Source organism: Arvicanthis niloticus, chromosome 28 (genome assembly GCF_011762505.2).
Source record: "Arvicanthis niloticus isolate mArvNil1 chromosome 28, mArvNil1.pat.X, whole genome shotgun sequence".
Taxonomy (NCBI): Eukaryota; Metazoa; Chordata; class Mammalia; order Rodentia; family Muridae; genus Arvicanthis; species Arvicanthis niloticus.
The window spans coordinates 3,509,769-3,533,835 of NC_133436.1; the positions used below are offsets into that span (position 1 = coordinate 3,509,769).

General features: G+C 40.5%; 1 protein-coding gene across 21 annotated transcripts in view; it reads right to left on the bottom strand.

Annotated features, from left to right (window-relative positions):
* The window catches only part of Afdn (afadin, adherens junction formation factor), a 123,777-nt gene that overhangs the window by 24,942 nt on the left and 74,768 nt on the right, over positions 1-24,067 (bottom strand). For all 21 annotated transcript variants that reach the window (XR_013107942.1, XR_013107943.1, XM_076926580.1 and 18 more), the window contains 6 exons: positions 23,862-23,956; positions 22,332-22,597; positions 20,916-21,059; positions 18,466-18,664; positions 15,094-15,197; positions 13,228-13,314 (listed from right to left, as the gene is read on the bottom strand). Coding sequence is in view for 19 of the 21 variants with exons in the window: in XM_076926580.1 (XP_076782695.1) it covers positions 13,228-13,314; positions 15,094-15,197; positions 18,466-18,664; positions 20,916-21,059; positions 22,332-22,597; positions 23,862-23,956 (895 nt within the window). In the remaining 2 variants the exon portion in view is untranslated. The remainder of the gene's footprint in view (positions 1-13,227; positions 13,315-15,093; positions 15,198-18,465; positions 18,665-20,915; positions 21,060-22,331; positions 22,598-23,861; positions 23,957-24,067) is intronic.

Genomic DNA, 24,067 nt, shown 5'->3' on the forward strand with positions numbered 1-24,067 from the left:
TACAACCCAATTAAAAACTCTAACTTGAGGGGATAGAAGAACAACGTATCTGTTATGAAATGTGTCAAAGGGTTAATCAGGAGCAGAGTAAGGAAATGGGGGAAAGAAAGGTATAGGTTAATCCAAACTCAGGATTATGAAAGACCTTATGGAAACCCACAGGTTAGAAGCTACCTTCTACATGTAACAGTGGTGATGAAGGTAAAGGGGTTTGAACAGAGGTTCTCTGCATGCGGCATGATGCCATCCCTACACAGCATGTGTAAAAGGGTAAAAGGCAGGCATGGGAGACCTCCCTACAAGCAGTTGGTCAAGGAGGGTCCAGAAGTCTCCAGAATGACACAGGCTATTGGTGTTGCTCTTAGTAATCACCATAACAACAAGGTCAGCTCAGGCTGCAACAATTACCATACTATGCTTGCAGGATAAAGAACAATCTCAAACCAAAAGAAGAAATTTCTTCCTCTTCATAGTGTCAGAGGGAACAATGCAGGCTGCAGGGGAAGAAACCACATCTTATTTAGTGCTGGATGCTGGCTTGCTAAAATACAGACCTGCCAAGATAGATGCACCAAATGCAGCTACAGTGACATGTCTGTGATTGGGGTAACTAAGTACTTTCTGACTATACCTGCAATCTGCTCCACAGGAGGAAATTTAGTGACTCAACAAAAGCCCATTGCTGGGAGTTCATAGAGATCCTACTTGGGAACTTGCTGTTTTACTAATGGCTGTGATCTCAATTTCCCTTCTAAGCACTTGTTTATACCCAGAGACTTATTACTCTCGATCTCAGTCTAAGAAGCTTCTTAATGCAGTGGGCAGCAGTTGATGAAAAGACTCACAATTGGTCAAGTGCTCAGGGTAAGTGACAGAGTGCTCAGTCCCAAATGAAACATCTTTCTCAAACCTCGTACAAAGAGCTGGAGGATGGGGAGAAGCGCTGTGAAATGTGTGACACAGACATCACATCCATGACATCTGGACATGACATGGACACCACATCTGTGATGTCTGGATGTAATATGACCATAGCATTTGTGACACCTGGATGTGACAAGGCTGTAACACCTGTAACACCTGTATGTGACAAGGTCATTACATCTGTGACACCTGGATGTGACATGGCCATAACATCTGTGATGTCTGAATGTGACAAGGCCATTAGATCTATGACACCTGGATGTGACAAGGCCATCACATCCACACAATCATGGAAGCTGCAGTTACCTGAACAAGATGGAGGCAGACACAATTCCAGCATGGTGGGAGAAGGGCTTATAAGCCCTTGCCCCAAATGAGGAGCTGCAGTTAACAGCAGCTCATAGAAAGCCATACTTACTTGGGCGTATGGCCACTGGTAGGTTTCCCATACTACAGTGAATGGTTGCACACACTGTGTGCATGTATGAATAGCACTAACATGGATTAACGGGATACAAAGATGTGTGTATGTGTGTGTATACACAAACACACAAACACACATACAAATACATAGGGTTGGTTTGGTGGTGCAGGCTTTTAATCCTAGCACCAAGGAAGCAGACACAAGTGGACCTCTGTGAATTCTAGGCTCATCTGATTTACATGGTTATAGAGTAAGAGGGGGCATTCTGATGAGAATCTATTAGAATTTGGAGGAGACAAGGGTGGACATGATCATATTTTACTGTATACATGTATAAAAATTTAAATGAATTAGAAAAAACATATAAAGTAACTGAGTGAAACAAAAAGTACACTCAATAACAGTAACTTGTTGAACTTTATCAAGTAACTTGACAAAGAGTAATAAATATGCCTTTACCTGATTTCATCTATGGTGATACCAATTTTCTTGAGTCAAAACACTTAATAAAGACCATTAGAAATGACCTTGAAATCACAGTTTCCCTCAGCAGCCATGTGCTAGACTAGAAAATTTTAGTTCTGATCAATCAAACTGGAAGATATTTCAGAACTTTATATTATCCATTGCATAGATTTTTTATAGATCTATTTAATTCTACAACTCAGCTTTTAGATCATTAATTCTCCCAGTGAACATCTATGATGCACCCATGATGTCCTAATCTCTTTTGACATGTGCTCTGATGCAAAGTTTGCCTGAGATAGCCCAACAGCTGCATCCTCTCGTCTCCTAGAGAGCTGCATGACTGCTTCCCTTCTGGCTGGGATCCAAGACTGCACTGACATTCATTCCCAACCCCCTTCCTCCTCCCCAAGTTCAGTTCTGTCTGCTTCCTACTGACAGAGAAGCAGTCATTACTGAATGCTAGAGCAGCGCTGCTCTATATGAACAAGAGTCACACTTCCACATGGCAGGTTTTGGTAATGCAGCACAGACCTTGTAATCTATTTAAGTTTTATGTTTAATTACTTGCATGTGTATATTTTTAGAGTATACCCACAGAGACCCCTAGAGCCAGAGTTACTGGTGGTTTGGGGCTACCCCACAACTTAGGTTCTGGGAACTGAACTCAGGACCTCTGAAGGAGCAGTCCCCTTGTAACTGCTGAGTCCCCCATCCCAGCCCCTGACCTTACAATGCTGAGTCCCCCATCCCATCCCCTGACCTTACAATGCTGAGTCCCCCATCCCAGCCCCTGACCTTACAATGCTGAGTCCCCCATCCCAGCCCCTGACCTTACAATGCTGAGTCCCCTATCCCAGCTCCTGACCTTAAAATGTAAATGGAAAACATTTATCCTTTTAACATGAACCAACTACTGTCATCTCTAGCAAGAAGAAAATTTAGCAATAATAACTAATATATTTTAGGAGTACTGCTATGAACAACACCAAGTATAAATTTTAGAACAACAAATCGATCCTGTGTCATTTCTGGTTTGCTTCAGATTATTAATAAACCCCAAAATAGTCTCTCTCACCTGACAATCTACAATGAGAACACTTTTTAAAATCATGAGGTAAACTGACATGAAGTGGAAGCAGCCAACCTGGCCTCCTGAGCACACCGCTGCTGCCTGCAGGAAACGTGCAGCACACACCCTGCCTCCTGAGCACACAGCTGCTGCCTGCAGGAGACGTGCAGCACACACCCTGCTGCTGCCTGCAGGAGAAGCACAGCACACACCCTGCACCTCGAGCTCACTGCGGCTGTTTCCTGCAAAACTGTCTGTCTTCAGTGCTCGCTCTCCTGAAACAACTGTTCGGCTCCTTCACTCACAGCTACTCTATATCCGAGACATCTACTACATAAGCTCATGCTGCAGCTGTAATATAAACTCTAACAGTTATTTAAATAATTTCAAATCCTGGGTATTTCAAGTTAGGTAATTTACCACACATGTTCATTTACAATGTGAAATTTTAATAAACATAAATTTAAATATTCAAGCAAAACCGACCATGTGTTAAATGTTTAATGGTACTGTTATGAATCTTAAAGTAGCCATGAATACATCTTCATGTAGTATCAGAAACACTCTGGCAAAAAGAGGCAGTGATGGCTGTCTCACCTGCTCATATCTCTACACTGCTCCTAGAAAAACTACCTCTTATAAAGCGCATGTGAATACCACACCAGATATTACTATCTCCCTGCTGCCTTCACAGTTCATACTTCCTCCTTCCTGATGTTCCCAGCACAGCAGCCTAGACTGGACTCTGGGCTTAGCCATAGGCCTCCATCAGTCAGTCTCTAGACTTACCAACCACACCTTCTGCCTGTTCTCCCAGAAGAGGTGCTATTTTTTTCTATGTTCATATGGAATTTTCTTTGGTCCCAAGGAAAGTAGGAGTAATATCCTGCCTTACAGCTTTTGTGTGAGATGGCCCCTCTTTTCAATTACACTACATGAGGAGCCCCCCACAGTCATCTGTTGCACCATAAAAATTCCTTATGATTTTGGGAACTCTCTCTCCTTTATCATAGCAACACGTTAATTAGCCTAAGATTTAAAGAAGAACTACATACAATAAATTCTAGGGACTAGAGAGACAGTTCAGCAGTTAAGAACACTGATTGCTCTTGCAGAGAAGCCTGGTTTGGTTCCCAACATCTGCATGGTGGCTCATAGTAGTCTTAACTCAAGTCCCAGGGGCTGTGACACCCTCTTCTGACCTCCTTGGGCACCAGGCACATGTGTGGTACACATACATACATACATACATACATACATACATACATACATAGCACCTACACACATACAATCACTAAAACATCTTTTATGATAGTTTTACTCATTTCCCAATTAAAGAAAAACAGAGTCTAGAAGTTGCTTCTTAATTGCTACTACATATTCAGTGTGTGGCGTCTCAGACACTGAGGGCGGCGTGCATGGTCATTTTAAGCACTCACTAGAAGCCAACCGTAGAATACAGAACAACAGTTTAAGTGCACTGGCCAATGGTACTGGACTACTTACTTACAATCAACCCTGCTGTCCAATACCTCAGTCACTGGGCCACATGTGACTACACAGTACTCAAAATGTGGCTTATTCACAATCAATGAAATACCTTGACTTCAAAGGAAGAGTATGAAAAAAGAACGAAACACACCTCATTAATCTTTTATGCTAATTATGTATTAAGGCAACATTTTGAAAATATTAAATTTAAGTTACTCATGTGACACACAGTATTTTTGGTGAATAGTGCCTCTTTATGAAAGAAGAATTTTGTGGCATGTATTGTAGTTTATCAGTCATCACCATTAATAACAATAAATTCATAATTATGCACAAAACTGTCAAAATACCATCTTACTGTCACCCATCTATTTAATATTACATATCCTGATTTCCAACAATGAGAATAATATTGAAATAAATATCTACAGCTAAGTAATGTAAAAAAAATTTTTTTTAAAGCATTTATCTAAAGGTACCTAAAATGTTGTTTGTTCTACTTAGTCATGAAATGAAAAGATTAAACATAACTAAGAACTTCTCATTTCATACATCAATCCCTTGAATTAAAAGAGAGAAGATCTTTCAGAAAAGTTACACATTTGCAAACACCATGATGTACCAGTTCTGAAATTTATTTGAGCAAACTTAAATAAAAGACATAAACCCCATCTTTCCCTCCCGAAAGCGCCTGAGATTCATATCCATAGCACAAAGCTCACATCGGGTCAGCTCCGCTCAGCCTCCCTGTCTTTCTTAGAGAGCCCCGAGGAAGCAAGTGAGCAGGTGATGCCCAGAGAAGGCAGAGATCTGGACACCACTCAGCACCCTAACCTTCAAACTGCACCCTACAGGTGGATACTTCTCTTCTGTTTGAGAGGAAAAGTGGAGTGAGGGGAGTTGGGGCTAATAAGGGAGGAAAGAAGGTAAATATCTGAACATTACCTATAAAAAGTTAGGAAAAAAACCAAAAATAAACAAAATTATAAAACAGAAGGCTAGTGTCCCCTAGATTAGAGAGAGTGACACTCATACAAACCTCTTAGCTGCCTCAGCCTCTGGAGAAATGCCGTCCAGAGAGAAGTCTGCCTCTCTGTTCTTTTCTCAGAAGCTGGAAGGGAATCACTACCACAGGAGCCTGTGCTCCAGACAGCTTGGCTGCAAATGGAGTGTGTGGGAGTATGCCTCAGGAACAGCATAAAAACACCATTAAACACAATCCAAAAGTGGGGGGGAGGGGAGGCAGAGGAAGAGGTGTCTGCCAAGCACCACGGGGCTTAGGCCATTGTTCTAGGGTGGAGGCTCAGCCTGGATTCCTCAGCTGGAGCCCCAAACAATTGTGGGCTGGATGACCTAAGAGCATGAGCAGCCCAGAGGAAACTCTCCTGCCTTAGGTAAGTTTGTTTGTCCCCCATCACACCTTTCAGTTCAGTTGCTCTTTCAGTGAAACAAACTATCAAAGCTCAAAGGGTTTTTAAAACCCTCTAAATACCTTTCTACCTTAATTTTTAAACTGGTTCTAAAATGGTGTCCTCACATAAATTTCACCTGCAGCAATTCTCAAAATAAACATTATTCCAACAGACAGGGTAGTAAAGAGACTGCACTCTAACCTCAGGTGCACTCCTTTACCTTCTACATCAACACCAACACCACCAACACAACAAACGCTTACCACACCATCCATCTTTTCTGTCTCCCTGAAATAAAGGAGATGACCCAGCCAGGAGGTTCTGAACTGAGATCCACAGATAGGATACAGTTGGCCCAGCAACCTCTCAAGTCGGTATCCAATGTAGGAGGAGATATTTCAGCAGAAGAAATTACGCAGAACATCCTTAAGCGTCTCAAACATGAGAGCTCCCAGAAACCACCTATGGTGTGACTACAGAGGATGCATACACCTGAATCCCTGAGCCTTAAATGACGGTGAGGTGTAAGGTTGGTGTTGTTCTGTTTCTATGTCAACACACACACACACACACACACACACACAAAGGTTCTTCAGAGGACTAACAATTTGTGTGATTAATATCCCAATGAAATTCAATATTTTAATCAATTCCAGAAGTAAGTACTAAGGTAATAATAATCCTGAAAAATTAATTCACTATTTTCCTTTTAGCAAAAACATACATAATAGTGTTACAAACTCATAAACCACAGCCACAAAGGATACTTTTGGCACCTCTGTGGAAGACATTTTCCAGTCATATAAGGTACTTTGGAACAAAAATAATTTTTTAAATATTATTTTATTTGTATTCATGTGTAGGGGTGTGTGCCTGTGTATGAATGATGATATGTATGTGCATGCCCCAGGAGTCCTGAAGATGGCAGTGGGTCTCCTGGACACAGAAGCAGCTGTGAGCTGTCTGACCTGGGTACTGGAAGCAACTTGGGTCCTCTGGAAAAGTCTCTGTGCTCTCAATCTTGAGCCAGCTCTCCAGCTAGGCTTTAAAGGGAACTAAAATCCTGAGTTCACTTCTCTAACCAGGTCCCTTCCTGTGAAGGGTTATGGACTAATAAAGAACACAATAGAAAGGTATCAAACACATCAAAGGCCTAAATTATAATCTTTCCAAGATTATAATTATAATCTCTTTCCAAGAGAAAAGGCAGCATATTAACACTTTCTTGTCTCTTTTTAACTATAGGAACCTTTTTTTTCCATTTTTTATTGGATATTTTATTTACACTTCAGATACCATCCCCTTTCCCCATTTCCCCCCCACTTAGAAAACCCCTATCCCATGCCCCCTTTTCCTTTTTGCACTTATACATTTTTAAAAAAATGTTAATCAAAGGCTTTATAAGTTTGGTATTGTTCAATCAGAGGTGTAACCCACTAACCAACCTAGATATATCAACTATCTTTGACTGGTGGAGATACATGAACATCTGCCTCCATATCCCTCCCCCTCTTTCTCTCTCTCATCACCTAGCTTCTCCTCTCCTTCTCCTCCTCTCCTTACTCCTTCTCTTCCTCTCAGTACTCCTCCTACCTTAGCTCCTCCTACATATCAACCTTCCTGTTAAAAATGAAACTTTTCTCTCAAAATACAATTAGAGCATAATTATGCCAATTTGTACCAGTGAGGTACAAGATAGTCCTAATACCCTTAAGCTAAGATTTAAAAACTTAAAACTCAGTTATTTAGTTTAAAAGAACAAACTGTAACACCTTTAAAGGCAGTAATTAACCATTTGTTTCTACATAAAATATTGCAATATATAGTGAAAATATAGTGTAATATTAGTAATAAAAATAAACACAATAGTAAATATTCTACTTAAACTATAAATTGACATGTTTATGTTATTTAAAAAAACAGCACATCAAAAAGCTGTAGAGAAAGCCTACTCCAAAGCTATCAAATGTAGCCAAAAGTAAGTTTTTATGAGTACCTGACTATGTCTGTGTTTGCAAATTATACAGCAGCAGTTCCCATTTAAAGCCATTTTCACCATATTATTACTAGTAGGGCTAGATCTTATGGTTTTTTCTAAATAAAAAAAATCATAAGAACTTCACATTTTTATGAACCTTAAGTATTTGCAACATAAACTGAGAACAACAACTATCTGTGTGTATAATTACAAGCTATGTTACAAGCTTCACTCTCCATGAGCAAGTTAATGCTTAACAGGTTTGAACAAGCCATAGTGGAGGAGGAAGCATTCTTTAAGGATCAGTTTGCATAAGAACATTCAGGACAACACCCTGAAGAAACTCACCGCTGATTCTGTCCTTCCAACAACAGAGAACCACATGTTATCTCTAGGACAACAGCCTTGAGCTGGAGACTAGCTGTCTACTTCTCTCAGTTTCCACAGCAAGCAGCACAGCTGGCTTTTCGGGAATGGCTGGCCACAATGCTGACTGGGTGCTGTGACACTGTATGGCATTTATCAACAGGAACTGGAACCAACACAACGCTCAGGTTCTTATGCAACCCAGCCACTCTGGTTGTCATTCCCTTCGTCCTTTATTAAACTTTAAAGGGTTATAAAAATGAACAGGAATTGTTTGTATTTTAAAACTCCAAATTAAACAGGAAGCGTCAGCATAGTGCTGTCCCACAGACGAGTAAGAAATAGCATGCTGAACTCTCCAACAGCAATGTCTCAAAAAGTAAACTGCAAACCCACATCGCTTCCAAATCATCTGGATTTCATAATGTTTAACCACCATGTGGAGGGCAAGGAGAAGAACTTAATATCAAAACATGGTTCTGGGTTACAGCAACGGAGCCATGAAGCAATTAAAAAAGGGAAGAGGCCTGAATTAAACACTCAGACTTGCAGCAAACAACAGAAAGAAGATGTTTGGGGTGACAGGAAAACACAATGGGCTGGGTGAAAGTAAGAGCTACATGGAATATGCAGCTATTGCCAGTGTTTTTCATGGCTTCTTACTCAATCATGAGGGAGCGTAACCACCACTAGTCTTAAAGGCACAGCGACAAGGCCACAGGCCAGCAGAACCCACAGGCAGAGGACAGCCTACAAGTGCCTCAGCAGGAGGCAGGGCTGACACTCCTAAATGTACCAGAGGTCTCAACATTCAAAATGTTCTCTGGAGTCTTTACTGTAAGCTGACTCCATCACTGTTACCTACAGAGAGCCGAACACTTCTCATCTGTGCTGTGGTACTCAGCAGCTGTACACTCACTGACCTGTGTTTTCTTCTGCTGAGCCTTCCTTCCTGTGCTATAAACAGGACACGTACAGTGTGGAATAGGCACAGTGAGCCACTATTCATCTGTGGCATTCAGAAAATAAATGTTAGGATTCTGTTATTCAGATATTAAAAATGGCACACTGTTCAGCTGACAAAGCATTTTTAGTTATTTCATTCAGAGTGCCATATACCAATTTCTAAATTTTATCTCTGGCTCTAACTTTTTGAGCTCCATTATCCAATCCCCTGTTAGAAAACACATTAGTTTATCTTACCAGGCTCCCAAAATTTCAAGTGTGACACGTTCAATCCCGAACTCACAATTCCCCTCCACCAACTCCTGCCTGTTCTTTTTCTTGACTGTCTTACCTTCAGGACTCGGTGGCTCAAGTCAGAACTAGGATTCTTTGCTTCCCACTTTGTCCTATTACACTCAACTCATCCCATCTGAACACTGTCATCCAGCAAGTATCTACCATCACTGACCATCACCAAGGAACTACCAACCCCTCAGCAAGGCAAGAGATAAAACAAGTTCCCTCACAAGGGTCTGGTATACTTCTGTTACTGATTATTTTCTGCAACTACTAGGATCTTTCACTGGAAAATGAATACAGAAACCCTGTGAATTACTTACTTTTCTCTTGCTATAAAAAGAAAACCCCCCAAAATAAAACAACAATGAAAACAAAAAATAAAAAACAACAACAACAAAAAAACTGATAAAAGCAACTTAAAAAGATATGGTTTTGTTTGTATCTCCTGGTTTGAGGGGATTAAGTCCATCATCATGGTTGAAAAGGTGTGGCCTCGGGAATATGAGGTGCCTGGTCACACTGAATCCACAATTAAGAAGCAAAGGGAGACAAATGGTGGTGGTGCTCAGCTGGCTCCTTCCCTTTCCTTTCTCAGTCAATGGGACAATACAGCCACAAAGGTAGTCTTCCCTTCTCAGTTAAATCTCTGGAATCATACTCAGATAACACAAAGGGGTCTGGGTGTCTCCTGGTGAATATAAATCCAGTCATGGTGACAATCAAGGTTTATCATCAAAGCCTACAATCCCCACCCCACACAGCATAACCGTTATCATACTATACCTTAAGTCAAAGTCCTCTCTCACTTACAATAAAAAGTACAGTTTTGACAAGATGCACCTCTACAAGGTTGAATCTCAGGGCTGAACTAATAAGCCTGTTCTTGTAAATCAATTTTAAGAGAACACAGGCTAGAGTATGACTTTGAGCCTGGCTTGATGGCCTACTTCTCCACATGATACCTGGCAGAGGATCCAAGAGTGGACAAGGATGCAAGATGGAGCCTGAGCCTAGTATGACAAAATGCAAGGTCGTTTGCATCAAGACACCACCACAGGAGATCAAACCTAAGTCAGACTAGAGTCCAGAGAAAGCAAATAATAATGCACTGTAAGACTTTTTCAACTGTAAATAACAGTCACTCTCTAGCAGACCAGTATCAGGTGAAAAGATCATATCCACAACAGGAAATACAGAACCCAAGGCTTCTCTGCTTTGTTTTCCTTTGCAGTACACAAGAGACAGCACAGATCTTCCCGAGTGCTGAGTGGGCATTTCACCCTGAGCATACCACACCCCAGGTTAGGTCTTCCTGCACACTGAGTACAGCAGACGGCCCTTGAACTTCCTAGTTGCCCCTAAATATGGGAAGTAATTCAGCTGTAACTAAGAAGGAAAATGCCCCATGGCTGACGTGTTCCTTTCATGTTTCCAAATGTTCTGAGCTTGGGTCAAGCATATGATAACAGTCTAGAAGGGTATTGTGTGATCTGGGCCACAAGAGGTGAGCAGGAATTTTGAACTATAAAGTGGGATCAGAGGCTCAGGATCTTTGCTCTGTCTATCACAGGTGATTCCACAGACTTGAGCTTGAGAGACTAGCAACTTTCCCAACGACAGGTTCATCCAGACTAGTCCTGAACAGACTTGTCCAAAGCCCCTAGCCTTCTGCTCAGCATGCCACCATGTCTTGGACATCACTGTATATCCTCCGCCAAGCCCTTCATTTTTTTGTCCTGACAACAAGACAACAAGCCTCCTCTCCCTGTCAGCCCACAAACTAACCTGCATAGAACAGCTCTCCCCACCTTCTCTGCTCTCCTTGGAGATGCAAGCTGCTCAGACATGGTACACACTACTGATCTGTCCTCCCCTGCCATGTCTTCACTTCTACCTCTAACATACCTCTTCTGGACCATCTTTCCAAAAGACCAGCTAATAGCCCACAATGCTTGGATGACTACTTTCACACTCATTAATCTACTTATTTCTTAACTTTTAAAAAGCTCGAATACAGTTTCACAGTATGTACATTGAATCTTGGTATGTTTAACACTATGGGCAACAAGTTTCTTCACAGTAAACTCAGCTAACACTATTCTAATACAGTAGGCAATTTAGTATACTGATGAAGTTAATTAAATAAATGAGTGGCTCATTGTGTTAGTAGTCTTTATTAACTTGACACAATCTAAAGTCACTTGGGAAGAGGGAACTTCAATTTCCGAACTGCCTCTATGAGTCTGAGTCTGGCCTGTGCATAAGTCTGTGGAGGATGTTCTTGATTAATGTAGAAGGGCCCAGACCATTGTGGGTATTACCGCCCTAGGCAGGTGGTGCTGAGTGGTATAAGAAAACAATATGAGCAAGCATTGAAAAGAAGTCAATAACCAGTATTTCTCCAGTTTCTGCTTCAGTCCCTGTGTTCAGGTTCCTGACCTTGATGGCAGACTGCAAGCTGGCACTGCTTGTAGTCTTTATCACAGCAGCAGAAAGAAAACTAAGACATGCATACTTTAAAAGTAAAAAAAAAAAAAAGTTCTCATTTTTGCTAACAAGTAATTCTGTCTACCACATTCAGGCGACTGAAGCTGGTTGTTTATCAGTGACAATGCAAGCCAACTCCTTACTATCAGACACTAGTGCTGTGGAGGACTATAAATCACACAAAGATCTGCCTTGGCTCAAGGACAAGCTCAGGACAGGAAAGCTGCTGGTAAAACGCTGGAAGGCTTTTTTTTGCTATGTGTTTTAGGTTTTTTGCTTTGTATTGGTTTTTTGAGACAAGATTGTGCTATACATCCCGGCTAGTCTAGTCTACTCTCCGTCTTCTTGATCCTGCCTGCTAAAAGTTGGGATTATAAGCATGTACCAACATGTCTCTTTTTGAAAATAAGCAAGAAGGACAAAGATCCAAGAAGGAATGACAAACATGTGCTTACAGTCCACTTCCCATCAAGAGCCGTGACTTTGGTGGGCTGCTCATCCTTCTGAACAGAGTGATGCTGTCCTCATGATCTGCCCCTATGTCTCATGGCTTGTGTGCCATGTGTTAATCAGTGAGTAAGAGCAGGGAACTTAATGCAGCCTTTAGAACAACCCAAGATGAGGCTTCTAATACCAACTTCCAGTTAATATTCATCATTATACATCAGTATTCTGACATATAGAAATGACAAGCACCAATTTAAAACATTTCTCAGAATATACTGCATCATGACATTTGGAACGCTCTTTTTTTCATAATGCTGGATGGTGTTTGCAAGCTTTTCAAATATTCTCTGGGAATAAGACTACTTTTAACAACTTCAGCTGACAAAGTATTTTTTTAGGCAAAATATTACTACAGCTCAACAAAGTATCTTATTGAATATTAGCTAAAACTCATACTTAGAAAAGAGAAGGCAATAACATACGTGATATCAAAGTAGAGTGGAGAATATTTGAGGAAGAGAACCAGTCAGAGTGGGGTGAAAACCCAAGGAAATAGTAATGCAGAGGGGAATGACTGAGAACCACACACAAACACATTTGTTCTACTGCAAGTATGTGACTATGATTGTGGATGCTTTCTTTAAAAATAACTTCTAGTCATACTACTAATTTCTTTTAACTGAAAAAAGAAAAATCTTCCTTTAGCAGATTAATAGGTGAAGGGACTTATATGCCAAGAGAACAGGGAAGGTGAGGGAGCTGTCAATGCCTGCGATGGATACACAGCTGTATTTAAGCTCCAATCTATCCTCCAGTAGAAAATGCCTTGAGATTAGAATGGTTGTGTTATTAGGTCCCCATGACTGTCACACACAGAGTTGAAAGAGCTGTTACCTATTATTTTAAAGAGACCCACCTTTGCTGCAACGATGCTGAGACCCATTCCATTCTGCTTCTTCAGCGTCACAGTGATTATCTCAGGCTCCTTCCTCAGAGGCTGGGCCTAAGGTGAGGAAAGAGGCTTACTTTATGACTAATGCAAACTGCTTTCACATGGTTAGAAAGGTAACTATTTGTTATAACAGAATGGGGAAGGGTCCACTGTCTTAGGTACTTGTCTTTTTTTTAAAGGTTTATTTATTTTATGTATATGAATACACTGTAGCTGTCTTCAGACACACCAGAAGAGGGCATCAGATCCCATTACATATGGTTATGAGCCACCATGTGGTTGCTGGGAATTGAACTCAGGACCTCTGGAAGAGCAGTCAGTGCTCTTAACCACTGAGCCATCTCACCAGCCCCTCAGGTTCTTTTCATTTGGTAAATAAAATACTGAATTGTTTGGCTATAGTCTAGAAGGTAAGTCTTCATTACAAATCCCATTTAAATGTTAAGAATTTAATATATGAAAACACAACTATAAAAACAAAATCCAAGTTTTACCTTTATGATCTTTTAAAATAAACAGTTAATCTTTTGTTTTGTTCTGAAAAAAGTTTAGAATTATTTCACACTGTCTGGGAAGATACCAGAAAATGGCTGTAACAGAGATGAACTAATATCTTTGTCTCTTGGGAAATTGAGAGTCATTTTATTTAAATGATGACCATAAAGGAACTCTAGGATGTGTGTGACAAGTATTCCCAGCACTCTGCCAAGAAGTGCACCCTGAGCTGGGCACTTAGTACAGAGACTGAGAGCGCTGCAACCACAGAGCAGCCAAAGCTTAGACACAGTCAAAGGAAGCCTGGTAGTTGGGTTTTTTGTTTTTTGTTTTTTGTTTTTTTTAAAGAAAAACATTATTTAAGTCACATGTTACACTCATGCCAGACTTTAAACCAAAATGTGAACACAGTTGAAAAGCAAAATGAACACTGAGTATGCGCTGATGAAAACATAACTCCTAAAATACATGTTACAGAAGGTGGTGTTTAAACAAAGGCAACTAAAGGTACAGCCCATGAGGGACCAGGAGAAAACAGTCATGTGACAAGGAGACTGCTGGTTTATATAAACCAACACTTGAAATCTATCTCCTGAGGACTCTGAGAGAACAGATCTGAACGATGAGCAACCAATAAGCCCAAGAAGTCCTTGTCTTCCTGTTAAGATCTGGTCGTCAGCTGTTGTTGTTGCTACTTTAAATTTGACCAAAGATAAACATAGGAAGTCAAGAAAAAGGAATGGTCACTGTTAGTTATGAGCCATTTATTTGGTATAATGACAACAACCAACTCAATTTTTGGAGACAGCTAAAATCTAAAGTATGCATGAATCCACAATTACTACTCTGGATTTAATATATAAAAAAGTATCCATTTTGAAACTGTATTTGAAGCAAAGTATAATTTTTCTTAAGATGGATGAAACTCCTTACTATTTCAAAATAGTGAATTATGGCATACATTTAAGATAAGGCAGAAATGAGTAAAAAAGAATAAATTATTTTTGCAACTGAAAAACAGTTTTCTAATAACATCTTTCAAAGTTACTATATGTTTCAAATATATACAGGCTGCCATAATTGTGAGTAAAAATACTCTTCTTTAAAAAAAAAAAAAAAAATTTATTACAACACAACTGTATAGACCTGACTCATGAAGCAAACATGTATTCTCACAAATCAAGGTTTTAAAATGTTTGAATCAATCTGGTATACGAAAATCATGTTAAATGTCCATTGTAACATTCAGTGTAAGCAGAGGATTAATTATATCGCATCTCTAACTCATTAGAAACACATCTGATGCTCTAATCCATCCAAACCTCAAATACTTGCCAGTTCTGTGTTCTCACGCATTAGGTGACTTTCATAATCTGCTCCTTCGAAATATATTGTCCAGGTACCTGGTGAACGTGTATGAGGAACCAACCTACAAAACCCTAAGAGGAAAAAGTGATTAGAAAATGGGTAAGGAACACCTGATCCCACCCAGTTTTCAACAAGACAAACAAGACAGTGTACTGATTTATATTTGGAACCGGGTGGGTATTTTATGACAAGGTCTCATTATCTATCTGAGGATTGTCAGAACTATGCTTCTGCCTCAGTTTCTCAACTGCTAGAATTTACAGGGATATGACACCACTTCATTTGAAGGTTTAATACCTTCGTGAACATTCTTATCTTTCACATTCTATGCCTTAATTTCCTCTGAAAACTGTTTAAAACCATGAACCTGTTTTGATTCATCAGGATTTAAGCAATAACAAAAAGTTGTTGGGTTTCCTTTCCTGTGAACCACAAAGAACTACTTTTCTTTTACTATGAAAATTAGTGAGTTGTTCTGTAACTACGTTTTGCGAACTATACATTCCACCCTAAAGGAAAACCATCAATAATAACCACACACGTATTTGTTCAGCAAAGACAGGCACAGAGAACCAGAGAATGGCAGACCCAGGTTATTTATCTTCTACACCATGCTGTATTAAATGACTCATCAGGCCATAGGTTTACTATGCCATGCTGGGTTAAATTCTCACATTACAAACCATTCAAAATGTACTTCCTGGGGTTGGGAGGGTCCATTCTCACAACATTCTGTCCAATTTTTTCTAAGTTCATATGTGTTTAAATTATTAACAAATAATTCTTAAAGAAGAGTTCTGTCTGTTGTTTTCTGAGACAGAACTAGCCTAGACTGGCTGCAAACTCATGATCCTCCTGCCTTAGTTCTCTGTTATAGCTAAGCGTAGAGCATTTTTATCTAGAATGTGCAAGACCCTCAGCTGGACCCCTGATAGTCCCACCAAAGTATTTATGATGCCTTATTAAGGACATACTTAAAGAACTAGGACTCATATTCAAAGCCGTGTCACCTTCACTTAGTCAAGGTTTATTTTATATTCCTCGGGTTCTTTTTTGACAAACCCATATTACACAAGCTTTTCCAGAATTGTGATTATGCTATAGGGCTGCTGCTATCTTGTCCTGAATAGCCAGTGTGGCTCAGATCACACTCCTGTGGACATGACTGATGTCTGAGTGCAGCCACCCTAGGGAGGCTTCCCTGGTCAAGCACTTTACCAATGTAGTATAATGTGGATTGCTGTCATCAGACATATATTTGGGAAAGGAATAAAGAACATCAGTTAAAGCAAAAAAACATATAATTTCACTTTAAAAAATGTTTCAATCCAGTTTCATTGATATTTAATCAGAATTTGCTTTCTTCATGTTTTAAAGAATTATAATTCTATTAAAAATTTGAATTTCAACAGTTGTAAACAATGTTCTATGCTTTCAAATGTCAGATTTCCATGACAAGCTCTGCACTATACTGCTGATGGGAACTGATCTGTCATAGTTTGAGGTACTCATCACAACCCAGGCATTAGTCTGGGCTGGTTTTATAGTCTTTGACAGAACTGCTTTGTACTGGGGGTGGAGGAATATTGACAGTACACAGTAGTCTTTTAATCAGCTTACAAAGAAAGAGTGTGAAGAATTAACAAATACTGATGTCGTAACACTCAGCCTACTTAATACCTTTAAAGGCACCTGTGTGCTGGGCTGTATGAGCTATAAACATCCAACATGTATGAAACAATGTAAGGATGCCAAGACCAGAATCAAGTATCACATGGCCTAAGATTACTTATCCAAGTGAGCCTAGGGAAAGTATGAAGGAAGCACTTCATCAGGTTAAGTGCTCACTGTTTCCATGCTGGCAATACCTATGGCACACATGACAAAACTGGCATACTACAAATTATGTCCACTTCCAAAGTCATAGCAGCCTATAGTCTCCTGGCTTACTTATTTATAAGATATTAATTAAAAGCCTTTCTGAGCATTCAGCATCAAACATGCTTCAGTGAGTACAGGCAGGAGTGAGGAAGCCCAGCCAAACCTAAGCTCCAGTAGCCCAACACTGTGACGCCAGGGTGAGGAGACAATAGGGGAATTGTGCCTAGCTTGAAGGCCATTGTTTCAACCTGATCTCCTGAAACATGCACATGAAAAGACACCTTTAAGCAACTCCATAGCAAGCAGTCAAATAGCTTTATTCTTTCCCCATTCTGTGAACAGGGGCCTTCCATGGGCTTGAGTTCTTCCATTAGAGAGGCATACCTACTATTTAAACCTGGCTACATCCTCACCCTTTGGCCACAGGTTTACCTGCACCATGAATGAGGGCCCTTCAGGTCTAAACCTATTCACATTCCTTCAAACTTCACATGTTTCTAAATGACCTCACCTCTGCTTCCCTGACCTTGGACTTTGTGTCCGAGAACAGTAGACAGTAGACCTGCTACAAAGACTGAAGTACAAACTGCTTTGCCTGCAACACAACTCATGGATTTTAAGAGACAGCCTTTCAGTGGAATGGTCTTTTTTCCACTATACTTTTGAAGATATAAAACATACTTATTGTAGTGAGTGAATAGTCACTAAAGTTAAACAATCACACTCACTGTATTTGTCTGTGGCCACAGCACCTTTACTGGCCTTACTATTTGTTATTTAATTGAGCTCCTGTACTTTGGGTCCATTTTCCTATTCATATGTTATTCTCCACATCATAAAAAATGCAGCAGAGTACAATTAAAATTTGGTTTGTTTCAAAAGCTATGCTTTAAAGAAAAACAGTGGTTTTTTTTTTTTTTTTTTTTTTTTTAAATGATATACACCCCCGAAACAGTCTATGAAAGGTCACAGAGGCAGTCAGGGAAAAGCTAGAGAGACAAGTCTGGATGGTGTGGTAGCCTCAGAATCTACAGAGCCCTCCCCCTAAAGGCAACCTGTCCAATTCTCTGACCTCTTGGACTGATTTATAAGGAAGGAACTAAGGCAAGGGGTGGCCTGCCTATGACAGTCCAGCTGGCTGGCAGTGGGCTGGATGCCTCAGAACCCAGGGAGTCTGTGCTGCTTTCCACACCAGGAGAAAGGTGCGGTCAAAGATGCTTTGTTATGGCACCATGTGGGAAGAGAGCAGGTGCTCATTCAAGGGAGACAACACGCCCACATGGGGTCGTGCCTGGACATGCAAGATCTTTCATCTCAGTGAAACTCATCTTGAGTCATAGGAACACAGCTTCCTCAGGAGACCTGGCCCAATTCCACATGCCTATTATTCAGAGAGCCAGTGCAAAGCACACTTGAACCAAGCTGGAGCCCCAAATGAGGTGAGATAAGTGGATTTACCTCTCTGGCACAGAGGGTCTAAAAATTCTTGTAAACCATTTGGAATGTTTCTGACAACATCACAGGAATAGCCATCTTCTGGCAAAAGAAAAGGCAGTTGTAGGTCAGGGTCCTCCTCCAACTGCACGTCTCTGCCATCGCTGCGCGCAAGCTCATCAGCCGTGTTCTCAGCAACAGCCACAACATTTTCTATGAGATCCTGCAGAGAACAAATGTGGACTCATCAAGAGATGCTCACTGATGGGAATCTCAGAGCCATGACGTCAGGGGAGCGATGTGTAGAGCTACCTTCCCAAAGTGCCGGCACGCCAGACACACACCACTTAAAGGCAGAATGGAAGGCTTTAAAACAGTTTAATACCTGATATTCTTTTATCCAAAGCAGCTGACTTGTACAATTCTTTAACTCATTGTTATTAATTGTAAATAATTATTTTTATAGAACATACAATACCACACAAAAAAAAAACCTCACAAAATGAATATGAGAAAATAACAAAAAACAAAACCACAGGTAAAATACCTAGCTTGGAAGTCTATCAGTAGAAGAACTGCTAAGCTGGGAGTCTGTGGATGATTTACATCACAAGATATGCTACTAACACACACATATGCACGCATTGGGAAGTGAGGGGGTCTGGGCTGGCAAGAAAGAAAGCAACTGTTCAAAGCTCTTCACTCTGAGGCTCACTAACATGAAGACCCCAGCACACTTCCCCCGACTTCTAACTGGGGAGCAAAGCAGCCCCATGGAGGCAGCCCTGGGCTCTAGCCCTGTTTTTCTTTCCCACATAGAGAACAAAAGCCTAGGTTTATTTATGTCACAAGGAGTTTTGTCTACCGTTGAAATTAGCCACTAAATGCCACTGTAAATACTTTGCATATGGCTTCTTCTGCAACAAGTGCATCGGAACACTCAATCACGTTGTCATGACAACCACAATTCCTTCTCATCACTGTAACAGGACTATCTGGTGCAATGTACTGCTGATGGGGTGATTTCCAGTGTTTGGCTATTCTGTACCTGCCTCATCACTGAAACTCAGTATGAGCTTCATTTGTCCACCAACTAGCATAATCTTCTCAACACAGCTGGTAGATGTTATGGTGTGGAATTGACAGAAGCGCTTGCTATCTTATGCTTAATGGTGAGGCTTTGAAGCAATGATTAGATCCAAAGGTTTCTTGTCTTCATCAATGGATTAATAGTTGGGGAATTCAAACTTTGAATAGGTTATTGCAAAGTGGTGGAACTAGGGAAAACTGGGTCTAATTAGAAAAAGGTCACGGGGAAGGGGTGTCTATCTTTAAAGATTTTTATTTTGCCATGGCCCCTTCCTATCTTTGAATAATCCTCCCCCAACCTCCCAGGAGTCCATATATACTATCTCTGTATAGAGAAGGTAAGAACTGGTCAAAAAAAAAAAAATGATTCTACCCAAGTCTGACACGGTAAATAATTAAAAAGGGATTACTTAGAGGAACATGGGCAACTTACAGGCAGCTATCCCAGCAAAAAAGCTATCCCACCCGCCATGCTATCTGCTTAGACATTCTTCAGAAAAAGAAGTCCTTTGAGTCCTCCCCCATCCCACTACAGAATGAGTGAGTTCAACCTGTGTCCTGAAGTCCTAGTATGATTTGTCAGTTGCTCTAACTTGAAGATGGCAACACTATGTCATGACCAAAGGACATACTACTGCAATTTCTGTTCCCTGGCTACAGGAAGAAAGCAACTCTCCTCTACAGCATCTCTTTTGCAATGATGTTCTCTGCCTTGCTACAACCCACAAGCATGCAACCAGTTGATCACGGACTGAAACTCAGAAACCCTGAGTCCAAATCTTTCCTCTTTCAAACTACCTTTCAGGTATTGACTTAAGATGGTAGTATCTGCAGCACAGTACTCTCTCTGTCTCTGTCTGTACACACACACACACAAAACCAGGTTTCTCATCCTCAAGTCCTTATTACAGAGGGAAATCAGAATTCCCACAGTTCCAGACTTTCTTTGGATGAGACTTTGGTTGTTACCAATCAGACACTGATGCACGAAGTTGAGAAGGCTGCTATCTAGTGAACTTCATGCTGCTCCTGAGGGCAGGCGTGTGCATATGGCATATAAAGAGTATCCTTGTAGCTTCAGTAGCAGCTCTGGCTCTCTGTTACTCAGGTATGGTGGTATGAGATTCAACTCACCCCCTGTAGTCCTTTCAAAGACTTGCCAAGGGCAACGATCTGAATCATATCATTTCCTAAAATGTGTATATAGTCTCTAGTCTTTGCACTGAACAGCTAAAGCTTCAAAGTAAAATGACCTCACGAGATAGTTTCAGGTGCGCTAACTCACTGACACATTAGTGAGCATGCTTTCCTTTTCTTCCCGCCCTTATCCCAATTCTCCTGTGCAGACACGCCCACACTTTGTGGTGCAATAAATACTCACATACCGAAGGAATAAAAGGCTCATCGGGTGCACAGTGGTAATTTTGTAACAAGGCTTGAAGCTGCAGAGAATTTAACTTAAAGCAGGTGCTGTTTATGTTTGGAATGTCATCAGGTACATACTTATCCATCGTAAGCAATGTAGTAGCCTATTTAAAAGAACAAACATCATGCAGTAAGATTTTTTTCTTTGAAAGACATTCTTTGAAAAGTCAAAAGTGTAGCTTATAAAAGACCTCACAATTGAGTATCATGTGTGAAGCCCTAGGTTCAAATCTCCAGCACCACAAAACAACAACAACAAATAAAAATCCATTTGTAACCACTGTAAAGCCAGTAACTTGCTAATTTGGTTTTGAAATGCAAGCTGATTTTAAAGAAGCATTAACATTTAGCTACATATAGTAAACTACAAACATACTTCTGTAGCTTTTAAACAGACTGTTGGGTTTTACTTTAGTTTTTACATTTTTAATATAATTTGATTCAATTATCAATGTTTATAGAGTCCTTTAAGCAGTCTCTTTTAAAGTCTGAATACAGCAATCCAGATGATTATTTATAGGAATCTGATAGTTTTGCTAATATGAATTCTTGATTTTCAAGCTAGACAGCTTCTTGGGTTACTAAGTATCTTTAGAGGAGATGAAGGCATAAAACAGAATAAATGCTTTAAATTGCTATAAATTTTGAGGCTACATTATAATTCATGTAATTAATTATAAAAACCAGTTCCTACACTTTGGTATCTAAAGTTTTCCCTGAGAATTGTTAAAATAGTAGGCTATGACTTAGCATCTAAAGAGTTAACTACTGTCCATTTTAAAACCATCATTTATCCTTTAGTAAAACCTATTTTGCTGGTGTCATAAAAAAGAACTTGTCAGTGACATTTCTGTCCTACTGCTTACACACCTCATTATAGAATGAACTATGTCCTTGACATTCTGATGGCGGAGTACTACAGAGGGGTCTTGTGCATACAACTGGTTAAAAGGAGGCCAGTTTTACTGATGCTCCTGTACAAACCAGGCACTTGGATAGACATTTACTGAAGAATGTCACATTAAGTCTGTGGCAAAGACTGGCCAAAGAATGCCTAAGTTGGGTATAAACCGCCAGGGGCTGGAAGAACCAATTTATATTCCAGTCCCTCAGAGGCCAGCACCTTGATTTCAACCTCTGGATCCCAGAAGGGGGAGACAATAAACCTCTGCTGAGACATTTAGTTTCAGCTGGCTTGGTACAGCAGCCCAGAGGCTACCTACCACAGCACTGCTTGACTGTATGCATATGAAAAAAACACTGAGGCTCTATCACCCCAAGTTCTCACTCATCATATGAATCTAAAATTCACCACAAAATGTACTGGCAAGGAAGAGGGGGAAGCAAGGAGAATGGAGCACAACCATTGTCCACACCTGCACGATCCTGCTCAAGTGACAGTCAGCTGCCAGCTCTAGCCCCTGCTTCTCTGCCCAAGCTTCAATATGCCCCAGCTGCTGGCGGATAATTGCACCCCAGTAGTGGGAACACAGGCCTGAATCTGGGTCAGTCACCAGTCTGTTGAACAGCCACATATTGATGAAGTGGAAAAGCTGAGAGAACAGCTGGATGGTCAGGGCAGCATTGACTCTGCAGCGTCGCAACAAGGACATGGCTCCTGTGAGTGTGTGCAGCACATCATCTGTGCAGGACATGAACAAAACGACAGGGGCCACATGTCACTGCAGAACCTTCTGAGTCATACCAACTTTAAACAAAGGTAGCTATAGCAATTAACAAATGTGTCAAACCAGTTACAAATACCAAAATCAAACAGAAAGCAGGGGCGTGGTCATAAACATATACAATTTCTAACCACTATTCAGATAAATTCACCTAAAAGGCTTAAGCAGTATTACCAACACAATAAAGCAAAAGTGAAAATTACTCCTAAGTCTGACAGACAGCTCCTTGGAAGTCATCTCAAAGATACAATAAGGCACTCATTTAGGAAACAACTCTGAGGCAGGAAGGACGTTTCACAGCTAAGAGCACTTGCTGCAGCACCACACCACTGTTCTTCCCAGCTGCTTATACTCCAACTCTACAGACTCTGATGCCCTCTTCTGGCCTCACTGGGTACCAACAACATATACTCACACAAACACATAACACAAAAATAAATCTTTTTAAAAAAAAAAAAAAAAGATATTCCTTACAAAATACTGAACATTGAGATAAATTTAGGGCTGGAGAGGTGTCTTGAAAAGTGCTGCACTTGCAGACCCAGGTTCAGTTCCTAACACCCTCCATGCCATAAGAGCCATCTATGTATAATTCTAGTTCCAGGAAATTCCATGACCTTTTCTGGCCCCTGTTTGATACTAGACACACACGTACAAGTAGTCAAAACTCATATACGTAAAAAAAAAAAAAAATTAAAATATAGGCCCTTAGGAGAGTGGTAAAGCAGAAGCTTGCTGGGCCTATAACCCAGACAGAGGTCAGTGGTACCAAAAGATTAATAAAACTAGGAACTGGAGAGATGGCTCAGTGATTAAGAACACTGGCTGCTCTTTCCGAGGGCCCAAGTTCAATTCCCAGCACCCACATGGTGGTTCACAACAGTCTTTAATTCCAGTCCCATGTGATCTGACACCTTTTTCTGCCCTCTGTGGCTATATATGGTATACAGACATAAATGCAATCAGAACATACATATATACATATTTTTTTTTTTTTTTTTTTTTTTTTTTTGGAGACAGGGTTTCTCTGTGTAGCCCTGGCTGTCCTGGACTCACTCTGTAGACCAGGCTGGCCTTGAACTCAGAAATCTGTCTGCCTCTGCCTCCCAAGTGCTGGGATTAAAGGCATGTACCACCACCACCCAGCCATATATACATTTAAAATAAAGACTTAAAAATAGATCCAAGTTAAATGTTAGGGGAGGCACACAAGACCCTAACCTATTTTTGGTCTTTGCAGACTGTTCTCCTCGGGATCATCCAGAAAGGCTGGCATGTAGTTATTAAGTTCTGACTGAAGGCAATGAACCAAGTACCTGAAAATAGATAAACATTTTTAATCACCTGAGCAGGTTGCACAGACAGTGTTAGATCTTTTACCATTTCAGACAATCTGCATTCTTTAAGAACACTTTCCATTAAAAATG